Source organism: Drosophila willistoni (genome assembly GCF_018902025.1).
Source record: "Drosophila willistoni isolate 14030-0811.24 chromosome 2R unlocalized genomic scaffold, UCI_dwil_1.1 Seg200, whole genome shotgun sequence".
NCBI classification, from domain to species: domain Eukaryota; kingdom Metazoa; phylum Arthropoda; class Insecta; order Diptera; family Drosophilidae; genus Drosophila; species Drosophila willistoni.
The window spans coordinates 7846969-7864175 of record NW_025814051.1 but is presented as its reverse complement, the minus strand read 5'-3'; the positions used below and the strand labels follow the sequence as shown (position 1 = coordinate 7864175).

Here is a 17207-nt window from a genome sequence, read left to right as displayed (position 1 = left end):
TTTATCCACTTTAGTCCTTTTATGAAAGTGGTCTGTATCTTAGTGTGGGTGCTGGTGTATGTATGAGTGTGTGCAGAGCAGCTTAAAGTCATCCTTATCGCCTCAGTAAGCAAAATGCAGCCGCCGTTCGAGTTGAAGTAAATTAATTAACAATGTTTATTGTTTACACAATATGCGAATATATTCAACTGCAATGGAAGAGGGTAAACGGGAATTTCAACTGCACACTGCAACTGGCAGTTGGCTGTTATCTGTTGCCTGTTGTCCTTGTTGTTGTCCTTGCATGTAGTTCAAATTGCTGCTGCTTCTTCTGCTGCTGCTGTTGTTGCTGTGTTTTGTGGCCGCATCGCCTGACTGACAGTCAATTTGCCATGGCACTTAAATGTTGAGAAATGTTTTACATTATTTGTACATGTTGGCAAATTAAATTAAATGAAATTATTTGCCCTTATTTTGTTGCATGCAAACTATGATTCTTCTACCGCTGTTGCCGATGCTGTCTGTTTGACTGAGGAAGAGCAAGAGAATTCTTAGGTCAATGCAACAATCCGATAATTGGTAATTGTATAATATTTGCCAAGCAAAAGCCTGCGGCCAGATGCTTTTAATTATGTCTATAATAATTAAGATTGCCCATTGGTCAAGTTATTGTTATGCTGACTGGCATGGAAATTCGGTTAGGGAATGCATTTAAACTAACTTGCTTGTCAATTTATTCATTGATTAACTTAAATAATAGTCAAATGACTTTACAATATAAACATTTCAATGACATCGTTACCAGTCCAACACTATCTCATGCATACAAAGTGCTTGCCTTTGGCTTTTCAATCAACCTACATTTTCTTTTTCTTTTTGTTTGAAATAATCAAAATTTTGTTCACATTATGATCGTTAAGGAGCTAAAATTAGTTGTCCATCGAATTTGCAGGCATATGGTATATTCCAAAAGATAATGCATATTGCAGTCTAACAAAAATCTATTTCTATTTTGCAGTGCTCAATCAGTCCAATTGGACGAGATGCCATTTTGCTAATCATTCACAATACTTTTTTGCTGTATTACATTATTAATAGATTCAAGCATTTGGCACAGGGTGAGAGTGGATCTTGGAATATTTATTCTTTTTAATGAATATATAAATTTTCCTACTTAGCGTCCATAAATTCACCTGGCCCAGTAAATACTTTTCACTATATGCCTTTGGTTTATGAGACGCCCGTCTTGCCAGAGACTGATAGAACTTGGAATGCCGTGCTGAAAACTTCAACTTGGCAGTACTTTGAGTCAGTTTTCCTTCATAATATGGCCCTCATGCTGCCATTTATTTTGACCCTAACGGTGTCGGTAAGATCAAATATTTTGTCTTCGACTACTTGAGAGTTTAAGTGATAAATTTTTGTTTATTTCATCTAGAACTACAAATTGCTATTTATGTGCTCCTTACTGTGTGTTTCAAATCTCTTTATGCTTTTATTGTTCACCTCGCTGATTGCTGAATTTCTTTACGTGAATGGTTTGAAGCAAATTCTTCAACTTTCTGTGATATTTTGTCTAGGACCTGTATGCCAATTTGTGTTAGTGTGTCGTCTTTTGGACAAAACTTGGGTAAGCATAGAATAAAACTTCCTTGAACTTGCAATTCCTGACACAATAATCCATATTTATACCCTTGCAAAAAGGGTATATTAATTTTGGTCAGAAGTGTGCAACGCATAGAAGGAAGCATCTCCGACCATATAAAGTATATATATTCTTGATCAGCATGACGAGACGAGTTCATATAGCCATGTCCGTCCGTCCGTCCGTCCGTCCGTCCGTCCGTCCGTCCGTCCGTCTTTCCGTCCGTCTGGATTAACGCAAACTCCTCCTAGACCGTAAGAGCTATAGAGCTGAAATTTTGCATGTAAGCTTGTATGTACTGCAGGCGTTGTATATCTCGGATTCAGCCGGATCGGATCACTATATCATATACCTCCCATACCAATGACAAAGTCACGAACAGTGACTTTTCTTAATAACTTTGTTATTTTCTGAGCTATTGTCATGAAATTTAATATTGGTGACTTAATTACACATATAAACGACTGTGCCAAATTTGATCAAGATCGGGTGACTATATCATATAGCTCCCATAGGAACGATCTTTCGAAAACAGTGACTTTTGTCAATAACTTCGTTACTTTTGACGCGATTGCTTTCAAATTAAACATTTGTTAGTTTAATATATCTGCTAATGACTGTGCCGAATTTGATAGAGATCGGGTTACTATATCATATAGCTCCCATAGGAACGATCGGTTGAAAACAGTGACTTTTGTCAATAACTTCGTTATTTCCTATGCTAAGATTGTAGGCCGTTCTTTCGCAAACATTAGCCTTTTTAGATAAAAAGGAATAGGAAAGAGTTAGCAAAAAAGTTGCAAGGGTATACAAACTTTGACGCGGTCGAAGTTAGCCCCGGCCCTCTGGTTTTTACTACATCTTCATCTCCATTTCCATGAGCTTTGAATTTGATTTACCAACACTGGTTTGCTGATTGCCCCAAACTTACTTTCTATTTTTCTTTGGCAAAAATCAAACCAATAAGCTCTGTGAACTATTCCAAAGAGAGCCAAAAATCACTTTCCCTGCATAAAACTGCCAAAACTGCAGACATTTATGACAGGTACCCGATGGGGCAGGCGAATGGTGAACAATGAGGTAGGAGTAAAAGTAAAATCGCATAACGAAATTGTTGCTGAAAAGTTGAACAAATATTGAGGTCAGCAAAATGTTGGCCAATGTGCATTGTTGTTGCCAACAAAAACTGTTTTGTAGCCTTTGGCATAAACTTTTGACACGCTCAGTACTCGGCAACGGCTACGGCTTCGGTTCTGGCTCCTGCTCCAGCTCCTGCTCGTCCTTTTACTTCTGATCCTTCTCTTGCTGCTTCTGGTGCTGCCACTGCCACTGCCACTTCTACTGATGATGATGTCGATGATGATGTGCTGGGCCAAAAAATATTCAATGAAAATCAACAATCGTCGCTTCAGTCCTTCTGTTTGTCAATACAGGAAACAAAAAAAAAAAAACAAAAACAAAAATGGGCCAAAAATAAACGAAAATAGTTGTTGCTGTGACTTTCAGTCGCAATGCAGACATTGAGGTAGCCTCCGGGTCCGGTTGCAATGCCTATGCCTTCTCCCTCTACGGACTGCTTTTGCTTATTGAGATATTGCCGCAAATGCCTTTCAATTTTTCGTTTCACGAACATGCCTTGACTTTCCATATTGCATAATTGATTGTGTGTGTCTGTATGTGTGTGTATGTGTGTATGTGTTTTCCAAGCAGACAGCTTTGTTGCCTTACCTCATCACCTCCTCCGCCCCATTCATTTGCATTTATGCACAGTTTCAATATGCATTGAATTTTCAGTTTGCAGGCATTTCACACTCGCCATGTAGAAGAAGGAGTCTTTAGTGACATTGTCAAGTTGCAATCGCTTTTTGCGGCTTCTGTGGCAATAATTGAATTTGCATTTTCACATTAAATAAGTCTTATACTCATTTCCATTATGTTGCGACTGCATTAAGAACTGCAATTGATGGGAAAGCTCTCTCTATCTCTATAATACATCAACTTTGGAAAGTACTTATCTTTTGATATTAAAAGAAGCTAACAATTTGCTAAAGTGGAAACAGTTGGTCAAAGAAAACATTTTTATAACTATTGGTCAATTTTATTAATCTAGTTCAAACACTTAAATTTGGGAGTGTTAAACTTTAATAGTCTACACATAGATTTACCAAAATCTATTGGGAAGTCAACCAAAAGGAAGCAACATTAGTTAAACAGTTGGGAAAATTAGTTTAGAAGTTTTCGCTTTTACTTTTACCTGCAATGGCAGAGGGCAATTCATCTACTTTAAATGGAGTATCATTTAGTCTCAATATACTTAGGAATAGATTCAGCCCTATAAGAGTCAAAACGACTTTAATTCTTATTAATTAAACTTTATATTGAAATTTCTAGGTAGATGTAATTGTGGAATTCGATTGGAATGGATATTAACTGCAATAAAAAAATTTGCCAAATGAAAGTTAATATGTTTGAAAATAGTTGGCGAATCAAAATTTTGACATGCTCGTACTCAAATATCAAGCAAATATGTTCTGTATGGATTTGGCTTGCACTAATTGGGTAGATGGCAATAATATCACAGTCCGGTGAGTAACAAATATATGTACTTGTGTCAGTCTGATGTGTATATATGCATGACTACTTTTCAAAATTCAAATGCAATAAAATGTTGATACTATTTTATGGAACAAAACTCACAAGAGGCAAGACATACAGGCCTCATTATGCCACACACACACACACGCACACAAACATAAACAGTAACACACATACACTTTTGCCATATTTGTGTTTATGTATTTATGTTTTCATTTGAAATATATGTATATAGAAAAACTGATGATGATGACTATGAGAAAGGGGGCAGATGGAGGAGTGGCATGAAGATTGCAAATTGCATGTGAAACTCCCACGAGTCTAATAACATGGCGAAACACAACAAAGACAACAACAAGTCAAGAAAAGTAAACAGTTCCCAATTGAAGAAACGACGGAAAAATACTCTTTAAAGTAAAAATTTAAAGTAAGAAGATTGGTATAATTGGTAGTCCAAGAAACTAGAAAGTGAAATATCTATAAATTATTTGTTTTTGTTCATAAGAAATAAAAAAAAAGTTGCTACTAATTATTGCTGTTGGTAAAAGAGGAAAACCTTTAATCTCTTCCCTTCATAGAGAATACAATGTTTCATAGAAGAAAAAAGTATAAAGTAAAATTGCTATTATATAAAAAACAAATCAATGTGCATTTACTTTTTCATTTAAATTATTCAATATTTATGTAAGACTACAACTCTGTAAAAAAAAATTGTTTAAGTTAGTTATATATTTTGTACTTGTTATGTTTTAATCAAGTAAATTTGCAAATTTCTCAAGAATTTCTAAAAAGAGATACTTTCTCATTTAGTTAGATGAACCATCGTTAAAGTGTAGAAGAACTAGAAGTACTCTCAACAAATCTCAAGTCGTGATATAGCAGCATAGTAACGGGCTACCACGACCCAGTGCCTCCTGTATGTATAATGATGAGCAACAACAAGAATACATCGTGTCTCTAAGCATGAGAAATTTAATTTTTACCCCCAATACCCCACATCCAACACTCTCCCCCCTGCCCACACTTTTTCACCCTTATAGCAAAAGCGTGGCTACACACCGTGCCACATAATTGTGTATTCAAGTAAGAGATATGGGACTTGAAAGAAGCTCTATCAGTGGAGTCAACGTCAAGGATGGAAGGGGAGCTGGGTTGGGTTGGGTCTTGCCTTAAATTAAGATAATGACATGTGAGGCAGTGTCTCGTTTGACTTTAAAAAACACAGCTAGATGTAGATATGTATATATATAAATGGAGAGTTGAAGTTGTAGGTACAGTAAGGTAGAGGGCGGTTTGCCGTGTGGTTTTGGCTTGGTTGGCAAATTGCGATAACATTCAAAATGGCCTCATGGTGGCTCACTTTCAAACACTTAACCCTTAACAAGGCACGCACTTTTCTATTTTGTGTTTTTTTCTCTTTCCCTCTGGTTTGAAGCACAACTTGATGGCAAATTGCCAACGAGTTGGCTACCCATGATTAGAATGAAAAACGTGTTGAGGGTGGGTGATCAGGTGGGAAAGGGTGGTGGCATCTACATTAGACTTTAGTCGTGACTCACCCCACAAATCATTATTGGTTACGAGTACAGAGGTAAAAACATTTGAAAATGTATGTCACAGGCTGAAAGTAGTGTAAAATGTCAATAAGTTGTGCTAAACTTATGTTTAAAAGACTGCAAAAAGCAATCAAAGTTCGTAGCAAGTTTTAGTTTCTAAAAAGTTTAATTATTATAAGATATTTGCTAGGAAGACAGACTTTAGTCTTTAAATAAAGTATACATTTTTGATGAAATTCCGCGAAAATTGAAGAAGTTCATGTTGAATAGAGTAAAAAATAAACTATGGACCAAAACTTGCAAAATCAAATAAAAATAGAATGAAAGCTTCAAATCAATTTTGCTGATATGCCAGGGTAATTTGTTTGGCTTCCGTTTCTAATGAGAAGGAAATAGTGCTGATTCTGCAATTGGCTGATCAAGTCAAATCTATATTAACGTTGTTTTGTTTCCTGCATAACAGGAAACAATAAGAAAAGGGTTAAGCCAACCAATATTCATCTAACATTGGCCAACTAAAGCCCTTTCAGGTATTTGCTCTTTGACACAAAATTGAATGTGAATAATTTTGTTTGATTTCGGGTTCAATCATTAGACTGATTCCTCACATAATTGACAGCGCTTTGATATTTGTTTTTTTTTTTCGCTCTAAATTCTAAGAAAAAACAACAGACGCACTAAAATATATACATATAGGATTGATATTCAATAAGCAATTCAATAGACAACTAAACATGAACCAAAAATCCCCCTGTCGAATGCCGAACCACATGAAAGGCAAAAAACTTACAACCGAAAAATGTTCTTTGATTGATGCGCAAATCAGCAAATCAATTGGAATGCCAGCAAAAAAAAAAGTAAAAAGCCAAATATATGGAAAATGGAAGCAAAATAGAATGTGGAAAAGCATAGCCAAATAAACTAACACCGGAAAAGTGGGGCCAAAATGCTGAAAGTCAAGGTGGTTTTGTGTTAGCAAGATTGCCAAAGTTCGAAACGAACTTTTTACACTAAATTTGCATTTCCAATACCTGTAGATGGGGGGCGTGAGCTTGGTTTTAGCCCAGTGTACGTAAAAAATGCGTGATTTGTGCAACCAAAAACTAAAATGTAACAACAAAAATAACTGCAACGAGTTTTCGACGCGTCTTGACGATGTAACATGGCCAACAGGGGGCCAGCTAAAAGAAGATAGTCCATCCAAGAGAATTCTGACAAGCAAAATAGTTGTGGTTTGTAAAAAAAAAAGAAAAATGCTTCAAGCTGAACCCAGAGATGCCATTTCAGCTGCACACACACACTCATGCACCTGGTCTGGCTGACGAGGCACTCAAATCCTTGCTTCAGAATTTACTCAGATGCTGCAGCACAGTGGTTTCAACTATGCATAAATCACCTATTAAAAGGGAAGTAAAATATTGTGAAATGTAAAGGAATCAAAAATTAGCCTTAGATTTTGAAAAATTTAATTTCTATAATTATATAACGAAATTATAACTCATTTCTGAAAGTCATTTGCCTTTGAAATCAATCTTATAAGTATATTCAATTTGGAATTTTTTGTTTGTCCCATTTCATTAATGATGAAACCAAACTTTTATAACTTAAAATTGAATTGAACACTAAAATTGTGAAGCTACTGTAGTGAGAGAGAGGATTTTACTTTGGCTTCTGCGAAACTCCATTTAGAAATGCTTAGAAATATAGTTCTAATCATTTATGTTTGTAGACTTTTTATAGAACTAAGTAGGTAGACATATTTTTAACAAGAAATTTCAAAAGCATTAAAATTTGCATCTTGCTTTTATGAAATAGTTGGGACACCTAATGAACTTTTTAGTTCCTTAGATATTCGAACAATTCGATTATATTAAGAATTAACATATATTACGTCTTTTAGATGAAAAGAGTTTAAAAAGTGTAACACCTTTCAGAATCAGACTTATGCAAGTAATTTAACATTTTAAATAACTCCATAAACATCTCTTTGAGTTCAGGAAGATTTTAGTCAACATACTAAATAATCTTCCACTATTTGACTTTCAATCCGTTTCAATGCCAGTTTTTGAACCACTGTGCCGAAAGCCAGCTTTGTTTTTACATGTAATGGCATTTTAATTGCGCGCTACAACTCAGCCAAGTGTCTCTCAATTAAAAGTGTCTGCTTGGCTCAAAACGACGCCCTCCTCGCAAGCCTCTCTTTCTCTGCCTCCTTATATACACATTGCGGCGTCTCGGTTTTCATTTTTTGGTGGCAAGGGAAAAAAAATGATGTCAGGCACATGTCGTAATTTGCCACAGAACGAACGTAGTCTTATTCAGTCTAATGATGGCTGGGGAACCCTACATAGACCCTTTTACTACCCCCACACACACATACACAACTCGCACAACATTTACAGCCACACACTCACGGCAATTGCAACACTGTTAATTATGCTAGGCAGGCAGTGTGCTCAACCAGATGAAGATAAGATAGCAGGTAGCCCCAGCAGCAGGAGCATTACAGGATACAGACACTCATAACAAATTTTTAGCATAACACTTAAATACTCAGGGTTTGCCTTACAAATTAAGTCACATTTTTAAAAAAAAACTCAAACTTTTTTGAACCTAATAATTTCCCCCAAATTATCAATGAATACGGAGACGAATGACTCGACCGAGTTTCGTCAAAAACCGGATAAACTAAAGCATGAGTTCCATAGACATAAATTTCGTTTGCATCATCATGCTTATGAGGATTTCCATAGATCACAAGTGGGTAAATAAAAATTGAAGTGAGAATGCTAAAGTCTAGTTCTATTCATTTTTAGTGGCAAACAAAGCCAACTTCCTGGGCCTTTCTCATCTATCGATGGCTGCTAGCAATATTTTTTAATGTTGGTGTGGCCACCTGTATCTATTTTTATTTCCTTGGCGGACGCTGGTTCATCTATCTGACCAATTGGGGCTTTATGTTGTGTGGCATAACTAGCACAACTGGAGCTATATGCCTAAGCATATATCATAAACATCCTGAAGGGATGGGTGAGTCTAATTTATTTTGAGAAAAAAAAAAGAAGAATTTTTTGTTTATTGCTTATTAACTAGTTCAGCGTGTTTGTATTATTAAATGCTATTGGGCTTGCTATTGGACTAACTTGATTATAGCTTATGTAATCGGCATTGTCTACTGGGGTGCCATTCACTTTAAGAAAGGGGAAGACGATGATCGGGGAGACGTTTCAACTGTCTACAATCTATGGACACATGCTATGCCATCTTTGCTGTTTACAGTGGATCACATGATAGTGGCTCAACCTTCACGCATCTTGCATTTCATTTATCCATTTTTCTTTGGTCTAATCTATGGAATTTTCACTATTATTTACTATCTTCTAGGCGGCTTGGATGTGTAAGAAACTTGAATGTCTATTGAAATCAAGAAATTAACCCGTTTCTTTTTTTAGTCGTGATCGAACCTATATTTATTCAATGTTGAATCATGCCATACCACATCAGTCTTTGGGAACAATGGCTCTAATCACCTTACTCATAATTGCCTGTTCAACTTTTCACTATGGTCTATATCGCTTGAGAGTTTTCATAGCAGGCAAACTGAAAAAACTTCAGTGAGGAGGAAAGACTCCAACTCCAGCCCCATTCAACTAATTGCATTAAAGTGATGCGTGCTAAAACTTGTAAAAAAAAACTACAACTAAAATGAAACAAAAGAATGACAAAAAAATGGGAAAGCATTTTGCTTATGTATCTGTGTCCCTTCTGATATGTCACCCTGTCCCTTGTTTGTTGTTTACGCTGCTCGAACGTGTCTGGAAAACCAAATGCCAAGCATCCTGGCTCCCAATTCCCATACCCATCCACAATTCAGTTTGCTTTTTTAATGCAAAAGCGTGTAAGATACACACACAGGAAAAAAAAGGAAACAGAACAAATTGTTATGATAGAGTTTTTGTCTGCCCCATTTGTTCTATCCATTCGCTTGACTCGATTGCAATGGTACTTTAGTTTTGTGGTCCTTTAAGTAGTTGAACTAATTGTCATCTCTTAATCGTATTCCAGGAGTTTGAAGTCAGTCATTACTCAAATAAACAATTGCCCAAAGTTTGTTCACTTTGCTTGGTTCACGCGCAAAAGTTAATCATACGCTGCTTAAAATTACAAATCACCGCAATCAGCAAAGACATGGACAGGACATAAGAGACAAGCTGGAAATGCGCCGTGGCGCCGCAATGAAGATAATGATGATGTTGCTGCAAGGATAATAAGAGACGGCCTGCTGAGACGCGGGGTTTCCCTTTTTGTTTTTTTTGTTGGCTTCTTTCTCTGGGTCTCTTCCTTCTCTTAAGTGTTTTAAACTGCGACCATTTAACGGTAATTATTGCAACACTGTGGCACATTTTAAGTGCTCTTACACCGAACTGCCGTTGGCTTGATGCTGCTGCTTGATGATGGCCACCATCAACGAACACCTGGCTGCATAAATTTCCGGCTCAGCGTTTTACTTAATCCCGTCTATTTTGCGAAAGGATTATCAAGGCAACTTTTTAATTCGCTGGCCTCCCAAGTAGCCGACATCATCCACATCCACATCCACGTAATGTCAGCAGTTTTCCTGTGGTAGCCTCTTAATGGTCCAACCCTTCCCCTTCCCAACAGCCTTGCCAACTATGTACCTGAAGTAAAAATTTTCACCACGCCTCTTGAAATCACCTTGCCATCATTTCATTTTTTAATGCCCATTGATGGCCATTTGATGCGTAGCCAAGTGAGCGCCCTGTCGACTGACTTGGCAATGGTAAAACTTTTCCAAAACGACAGCGAAGATAATAATTTGAAATGATGGATTAAAATAAGCGTTAAATTGAGGTAAATTACAAGCAGTTCTAGTCAATAAGGATGGTTTTGAATGTCCATTTGAAGTAAACTTTACTTGTGACTCGAAAGACTTGAAGAAGAATAAAAACTTTTGTTTGAAATATAACTAAGATTTTTGTATAAAAACAAGCATAGTTCACCAGGTAGAGTATTTCTTTTGATTCACTGAAGATATATCAATTAGAAATAATACTTGATAGTTTCTCACCCCATTTAGCGAGGAATTGTTTGCATGATTCTTTTATTTCCATTGATATATGCTAGAGTTTCTTCTTCAAAAACCTTTTCAAGATAGTTCTACACTGACAATGTAGAGATGAATGGAAAATGTTCAGTCCGTGGAATTTCAAAGCATTAGTCTTCTTGAAATCTATTCGTTGAGCTCTAATCAAACGTTTAAAGCACAAAATATGCTCGTGGCAGCTCTGACTAACATTATGGACTTAAGTAGCCGTTAAATTGAAAGGAAGTCGAACATCTGCCATCTGGTAGTACGCGGGGTTATAGAGAGGGAACTGTGGTTTAAATTTAATACTGCCACTCAATCAATTTTGCTACCCCATACGGCTGTTTGTATGTATGTATGTTTGTATATGTAGCGTGTCCTGAATCCTTACCATATTGTCATTTGCAGAGAACGAAACAGAAGGAGGAGCTCATCATTATCCTTTCAGGTCCCAGCCCCTTCGACTCACCGACCCACTACCCCCACGCTTTTGGACTTTACCCAGTCTTTTGTACACATTTTTTGCTTATTTATTTATTTATTGTCATGGTTGTTTATTGTTTTCTGGCTTTGATTGGCTTGCCCTTATTATAAAGGCAAAATGGCTTTGTATATGCATTGCCTTAATCAAAATCAACTTCTTAAGCTAGCCGAATCCTTGAAATGATGGAATTTGCCAGCAAAATATTTCTGAATATTTCAGCCAGCCTTTTAAGAGATGAGAAAAACTCAGAAAAACCATATACGCATTTTGCTGCCTCATGTCCGGCCCGAATATCTGCCCTTTTTTGCTTGAATTTTATATATATGTGTACATACTATATACATATATTCTTTTGCTTTGGAAATCCCCATCTTATTGGCATATAGATTTATGGTCTTATGCTCAAATGATTGTTTGCTCTCGTAAAGAGAAAACCCTTCCCATTTTCCATTCATACAGTAGCCCACTCCCCCGAAAAAAGAAAAACCAACCAAGACCAAGCCCAAAAAAAGTGATAATCAAGTTATAAATTTAAATTGAAACTCATAAATTTGCGTGGGAAAATATTTTTTCACGTTCTTCTTTTCCCTTTCATGCAAGAAAATGAAACAAAAACGAAATATTATCTGTAAGGATTTCTTCTCTGGATGGCATACATTTATCGAAATGTATATTACTTGTTGGTACGTATGCACATATAAATATATATATTTATATTTGTATCTGTATCTGGCAGTGTATATGTATGTGTACGACACAAATATGTATTTATTACCGGAAATCACATATTTCCGGCGGCTTCGCTCTTGGCTGAGCGGTAGACGACGCGCCATTAATGAGCAGCACAATTAAATTTCACTCTCGCAAGTAGCCCAATGGAAAAGAAAAGGGTAATAGTACGAAAATGAAGAGTTATCATCACTTAACAAAGGGTAGACCCATATGATGGCCTACAAAATGAATCGATTCAGTGGTTGGTCAGCTTAAGGCAAGCTTAAGGAAAGACATCTAGCCCCTATATCCGCCCGTTCCTGAGCTTTGGGTAAAAAGTGAAAAAAAATTTAAAAAAAATGAATTTTTTGTTATGTTTTGTTTCTCTCATTGTATATGAGAATTTATTTTGCTCAATGGCAAAGCAAAAGCCGTACAATTTTTTTTTTAAATTTGGTGACAAACTTGAACTAACAGCACTTTTTGTTTCTGATTAGGAATCGGTTACGCTTCAGAGCTATCATAAGCAGCTCGCCTAATCACTCCAATCGAAAAAATTCAAAAATCACAAATAATCCTTTAGTTTATATTGTTGGCATTTAACAACAAAGTTCTTATGGCGGTTTCTCGTGTACTTCGAAAATGGTTAACAGTATTTTCCAAAAGAATTATATCTAAAGTTTTAAATTTTTTTGTAAAACTATGAAATTTTTTTTAAAAGTTATTAATAACAAATACTTATCCTTGAAAATCATTAAACAGCTTTGACGTATTTATATAACATTATGTTAAATCAAATGTATGATATCATGCACTTAAGTCTTAATGCCTAGGCATACTTAAAACTTTTAACAATATAAATAAAAAGAGTTTGTTAATAATTATTTGTAGCAAACACAGAAGCAAGTTCTTACACTAAATTAAAATTTTAACACACCGATGGAATGGAATTTTAGCATAAACGATTAAATCTGTGATCCCTCATCAATTTTAAAATGACATCAAGCAGAAAGATGGGTTGGTTGATTGAATTTTAACATTATTTCTGGATAATTTTAAATAAACATAGAGACTCCTAAGGCTCAATTGGTCAGCAATTTTAATAGTTTACTAAATACTTAAACTGGGCTTGATAGACGCTTTAGTTTTGTAAAAACTACAGACAATATTTCTATTGGAAGAGAGGTTCATTCGGAAAGTTTCTCATAAATATACAAAGTGAATTTGCACAGCAAAGAATAATACATTTGCACTTCGTTTTCATATTGATAATATATTTTAGTCAGAATGTGTATACCCAACAATTTATCAGTTAGTCAGTAAATAAATATATTCAATATATGCAAAATATTGTAGCAACAAAAACACACACACACACACACAGAGACAGGCGGATGCGGATGTTTTTGATGTCTATATGTGTATGAGTGCTTGCGCATGTTTGTATTTGCCTTTCGCTTTGGCAGAAATAATATACAAAACATCCTGTTGTTGGTTCTTTTGCTGCTGCTGCTCGTCCTGCCTATTGTCATAAATAAACTCTAACCGAAAAGGTATTTGTTTGTCTGCATATGTGTGTGTGCGAGTGTGCGAAATGTTGTACTTTTTTTTGTGAATGGCTTAAATTTGTTGCGCTATTTGCCTCATTTCCGCAGCAAATCAATGTGAACGGAAAAAAACAGTTTACCGCTCGTCAAGGCCAGAAACATTAACAACAATAATAAAAGCACCAAACCCTTTGGGCAATCGAATTCTATATAATTTTTTATGGAATTCATCTCTACCCCTTACTCTTTTTTTTCTCTATGATTGCATGTGTGTGTATGTGTGAGTTTAATCAGCCAATCAATTTCATATAAATTGTACATATTTTAACACTTGAATGATTTATTATAAAGGCAAGCCGAAAAATTTCAATGGCATTGAAGTGGACCAAGGGTTACGATTATATATTTTCGAGTATTTCAACAATTTTTGGCATTGTTATAAATAAATTCGCAGTGCTTATTAATATACCCTTTCGAATTTCGTAACTTTTTCAAAGCTTTTCTTTTTGTCAACATTCTTTTGCCATTGAGTTCAAAAAAAAACATTATTCAAATGTCTTTTTACATATATTATCAAACTATGTGTTGTAAAACGTCCATTAATTGACATCCTATTGATATTTGTACAGGGTTGCAGTATGTCTCAAACCACTATATTGAATTTTAGTGGTCAACAGGCAAGCTCAGAATATGACTTAGCTATGAATGAATGTCCAGTCCAAAATTAGTTGCATTTTATTCTCCCAATTTTTGGAAAAAAAATAATATACGATTTGGAAAAGTATTGCCAAGTTCTGTATGAAAAATTAAAAATGATGTGTATTAATAATGAAAAGTACAAATTTTAAATATTTATTATTATATTTCATAAAAAGTTGTTGTAAAAATTGGTTGTAAAACTGAAACGATTTATGTAAGTAAGTGGGCAAAGTTTTATCGTTTAAGTTGCACCACCTAGCCGCAGTAAATTGCATTAAATTTAAATTTAATGCACATTTTGCTTAACCATAGAGTTAGTAAGCGAATGAATGGGATAAGGAGGGATAAGGCAAGACAACAACAAGTTCTCGTTTTTAGTAGAGTTGCCAGGCATCATCAAGTTACTTAAGTGATTTCAATTTATAAAATTTTTTACTGCTTCACACATGCACACACACACACATACATACATGGATTCTCTTACACATAGTAGTAGTATATTGGGTGCCTGGCATAAAGTACCCTTGCTTAGTGGCATGTCAAAAGTGGGCGTGGTAGTGTTAGTGCTACAGAGATTGGGTGGACTATTGAATTCAGGGTTTTGCGGAGATAAGAGGAGAGGTGGCAACTCTCAAAGTGCAGCCACTTAGCCTGGTTTGTGTTCTATAGTTGCAGCTGGCATCCGTACCAAAAATATCGAACGCTAACGTATTTATGGCTGCACTTTGCCTGACAACCGCCAAATGGGTGTTGCAATAATGGTGGAATGGTATGGAATGGAGTGGAATGGTCTGGTATGAGATGTATGTATGTATACACCGGTTGTACATATTCCTAAACGGGGAGTACCCCCCTCAAATTTTGCCATTCTGCCATCTTAAATTGTCGCCAGTGGGCGCTAAAGCAACTGAAGCGTTTTGTATTTTGTATTTTCATGCACATTTTCTTCGTAGCTAACAAGGCGCAAAGCATTCGCAACATTTTTTAACATTTCCGCCTTTTTGCATTCAATTTAATTTAACATAAACATTTATATGTTTATTATTATGCCAACGCACACGCAGGGCAGAGCAGCAGCAGCAGCAGCAGCAGCAGCAACGTCGTCACCGGCGTTAGCGTCAACGTCATCGTCATCGTCAACGTTGTGCATGGTGCAGAAGAGAGTTTCATGCTTGAAATGCGCATACGTAGCGTATACATAATATGAATTTTTGTAACGAACTAGTTTAGGTAGGGGTAGATCAGAGAGGGTACGGTAGAGAGAGTGAGGGAGACGATGTACGAAAGGTACACCCACTATAAATTTTTTGCACACACTTACAACTCGACTCGCTCCAACAACAAGAAAAACAACAACAACTGCAACAACAATTTAAGTCTTAAGTAGCTCAACTTGTTTATTTATCGAAGCAGAAGTTAATGCAGCGAGCTAAGAGGAATGTGGGAAGGGACATACAGAAAACTACGGCAATGCGTCACCGCATTGTTTTATGCGTTTCTTTTTTTGCCACATTTTTCATTTATTTTTTCCTCCCACTCTTTATTGCTGCCATCGTTGCCTGAAAATTTAAAGTCAGCGGCATAATTTAAGCGTGCAACAAAAAAATAAACACAATGCTAAGATATTTATTTCAATCTAAGAAAGAAATGTATATAAATTTATGAACAATCTATTGGTTAGTTATAAGATGTAAGTTATGTATATTGATAAGTTGAACGACCAGAAAAAAACTAATATGCATTTCTTATATTTTACTTTAAGCACAATCGAGACTATTTTTTTTTAACTGATACAAATTTATATATTTTTTGTTAACACAAAATTTATAGTTTTAAACCTTATAATGCAGATGTAATTTAATAAGTTCATCTAGGACTGTGAAATGGGGGAAAAAATTTATTCATTGTCTTTAACAATTTCTTAACTTTTCGTAGGCAATATGTTGAAAATACTTTTTTACACAGTTATTTTTAAATTTTTTTTGCATGTCCCAAGAGCGATTTTTTATACTGATTTTGCATACTTTAAAGAATAATGTTTCACATTTTTAGAGTCTCAGTGTGTTATTCATTTACATTTTCCACATTAAAATTAAGATTAGTCGTAAGTGAAAAATCAATTCAATAATGAATGATAACTAGTATGAACAGTTAGAAAAACACTCGAACCAAGTTTTGTCAGTTAGTCTGAAGCTGAGATTACTCAGAATTTTAGTTTAGATGCAGCTCTTAATAACTGTTTTGTTATTCATGTCTTTAGCGCAAGTTCTTTTGTCGAATTTTCCTCTAAAACTATTGAACTAATTCAATTACTTTGCTTCCATTACAGGCCACTAAAAATGTCTAACAGTTTTTATTACCCCTCCCGACCATACTTACATATTTATATTTCTCCTTATGCCATATCCCAGCTGCAGGCAGAACTAATATTATGCCATTAAATTGGCTAGCCCAAAAAGCATTAGCCAAACTGAACAGAAATAAAAAGGCAACTGAAAAGCGAAACCAGAAACTAAATTCAAATTAATGCACACATGACCAGAATATGGGTAAAAAAAGGGTACAGTGGGGGCCCCTGACATTAGGTGAGGGGTGTGCTTATATGGGGTTATGGCAAAGGCAAAGCCAAGCGAAGCATTAAAAGCCGAGACCTTTCCCCTCTCTCTCTCTCTCTGTCTTTCTCATGCTGTATGGCATTTTGGATGCAGACAAGTGTGCACTTGTACTCGTAGTTTAGCCAGCGTAAAAACATATAAATAAATATGAAAATGAAAATCACACACACACAAAAACCAACAAAAGCAACAACAACCAAAAAACATAAACAACATTGCTTAGACACGAAAAATTGTCCTCGCGCGTCCATGTGACCATGTGTGTGTGT

The 17207-nt window shown here is 35.7% G+C and overlaps 2 protein-coding genes across 6 annotated transcripts; both read left to right on the top strand.

Moving 5' to 3' along the window:
• Window positions 1-787: 787 nt before the first annotated feature.
• LOC26529749 lies at window positions 788-4209 on the top strand. The gene is made up of 5 exons (XM_015178194.3): window positions 788-938; window positions 998-1097; window positions 1158-1348; window positions 1418-1609; window positions 4016-4209. Exons 1-5 carry the CDS (start codon window positions 888-890, stop codon window positions 4052-4054), a joined length of 573 nt encoding a protein of 190 aa, XP_015033680.3. The 5' UTR covers window positions 788-887; the 3' UTR covers window positions 4055-4209.
• A 4107-nt stretch (window positions 4210-8316) lies between these two features.
• Window positions 8317-10762, top strand: LOC111518772 (protein rolling stone). 5 transcript variants are annotated; one of them, XR_006954282.1, is made up of 6 exons: window positions 8323-8535; window positions 8592-8805; window positions 8869-9172; window positions 9228-9777; window positions 9841-10152; window positions 10438-10762. XR_006954282.1 is itself a non-coding variant. In XM_023176455.2 (4 exons), exons 1-4 carry the CDS (start codon window positions 8413-8415, stop codon window positions 9391-9393), a joined length of 807 nt encoding a protein of 268 aa, XP_023032223.1. In that variant the 5' UTR covers window positions 8323-8412; the 3' UTR covers window positions 9394-10762. The 5 variants fall into 5 exon arrangements, 1 of the variants encoding a protein (XP_023032223.1); XR_006954281.1 differs by having other exon boundaries at window positions 9841-10375; XR_002724072.2 differs by having other exon boundaries at window positions 8317-8535; window positions 8874-9172; window positions 9841-10762.
• The last annotated feature ends 6445 nt before the right edge of the window (window positions 10763-17207 follow it).

Excerpts from the sequence above, each read along its gene's own strand:
- LOC26529749 (XM_015178194.3), top strand. The coding sequence starts at position 888 with ATGATCGTTAAGGAGCTAAAATTAGTTGTCCATCGAATTTGCAGGCAT. Across the intron at positions 1,349-1,417 it reads TTTTGACCCTAACGGTGTCG|AACTACAAATTGCTATTTAT; the intron begins GTAAGATCAAAT and ends TATTTCATCTAG. Across the intron at positions 1,610-4,015 it reads GTCTTTTGGACAAAACTTGG|GTAGATGTAATTGTGGAATT; the intron begins GTAAGCATAGAA and ends TGAAATTTCTAG.
- LOC111518772 (XM_023176455.2), top strand. The coding sequence starts at position 8,413 with ATGAATACGGAGACGAATGACTCGACCGAGTTTCGTCAAAAACCGGAT. Across the intron at positions 8,806-8,868 it reads TAAACATCCTGAAGGGATGG|TTCAGCGTGTTTGTATTATT; the intron begins GTGAGTCTAATT and ends CTTATTAACTAG. Across the intron at positions 9,173-9,227 it reads CTTCTAGGCGGCTTGGATGT|TCGTGATCGAACCTATATTT; the intron begins GTAAGAAACTTG and ends TTCTTTTTTTAG.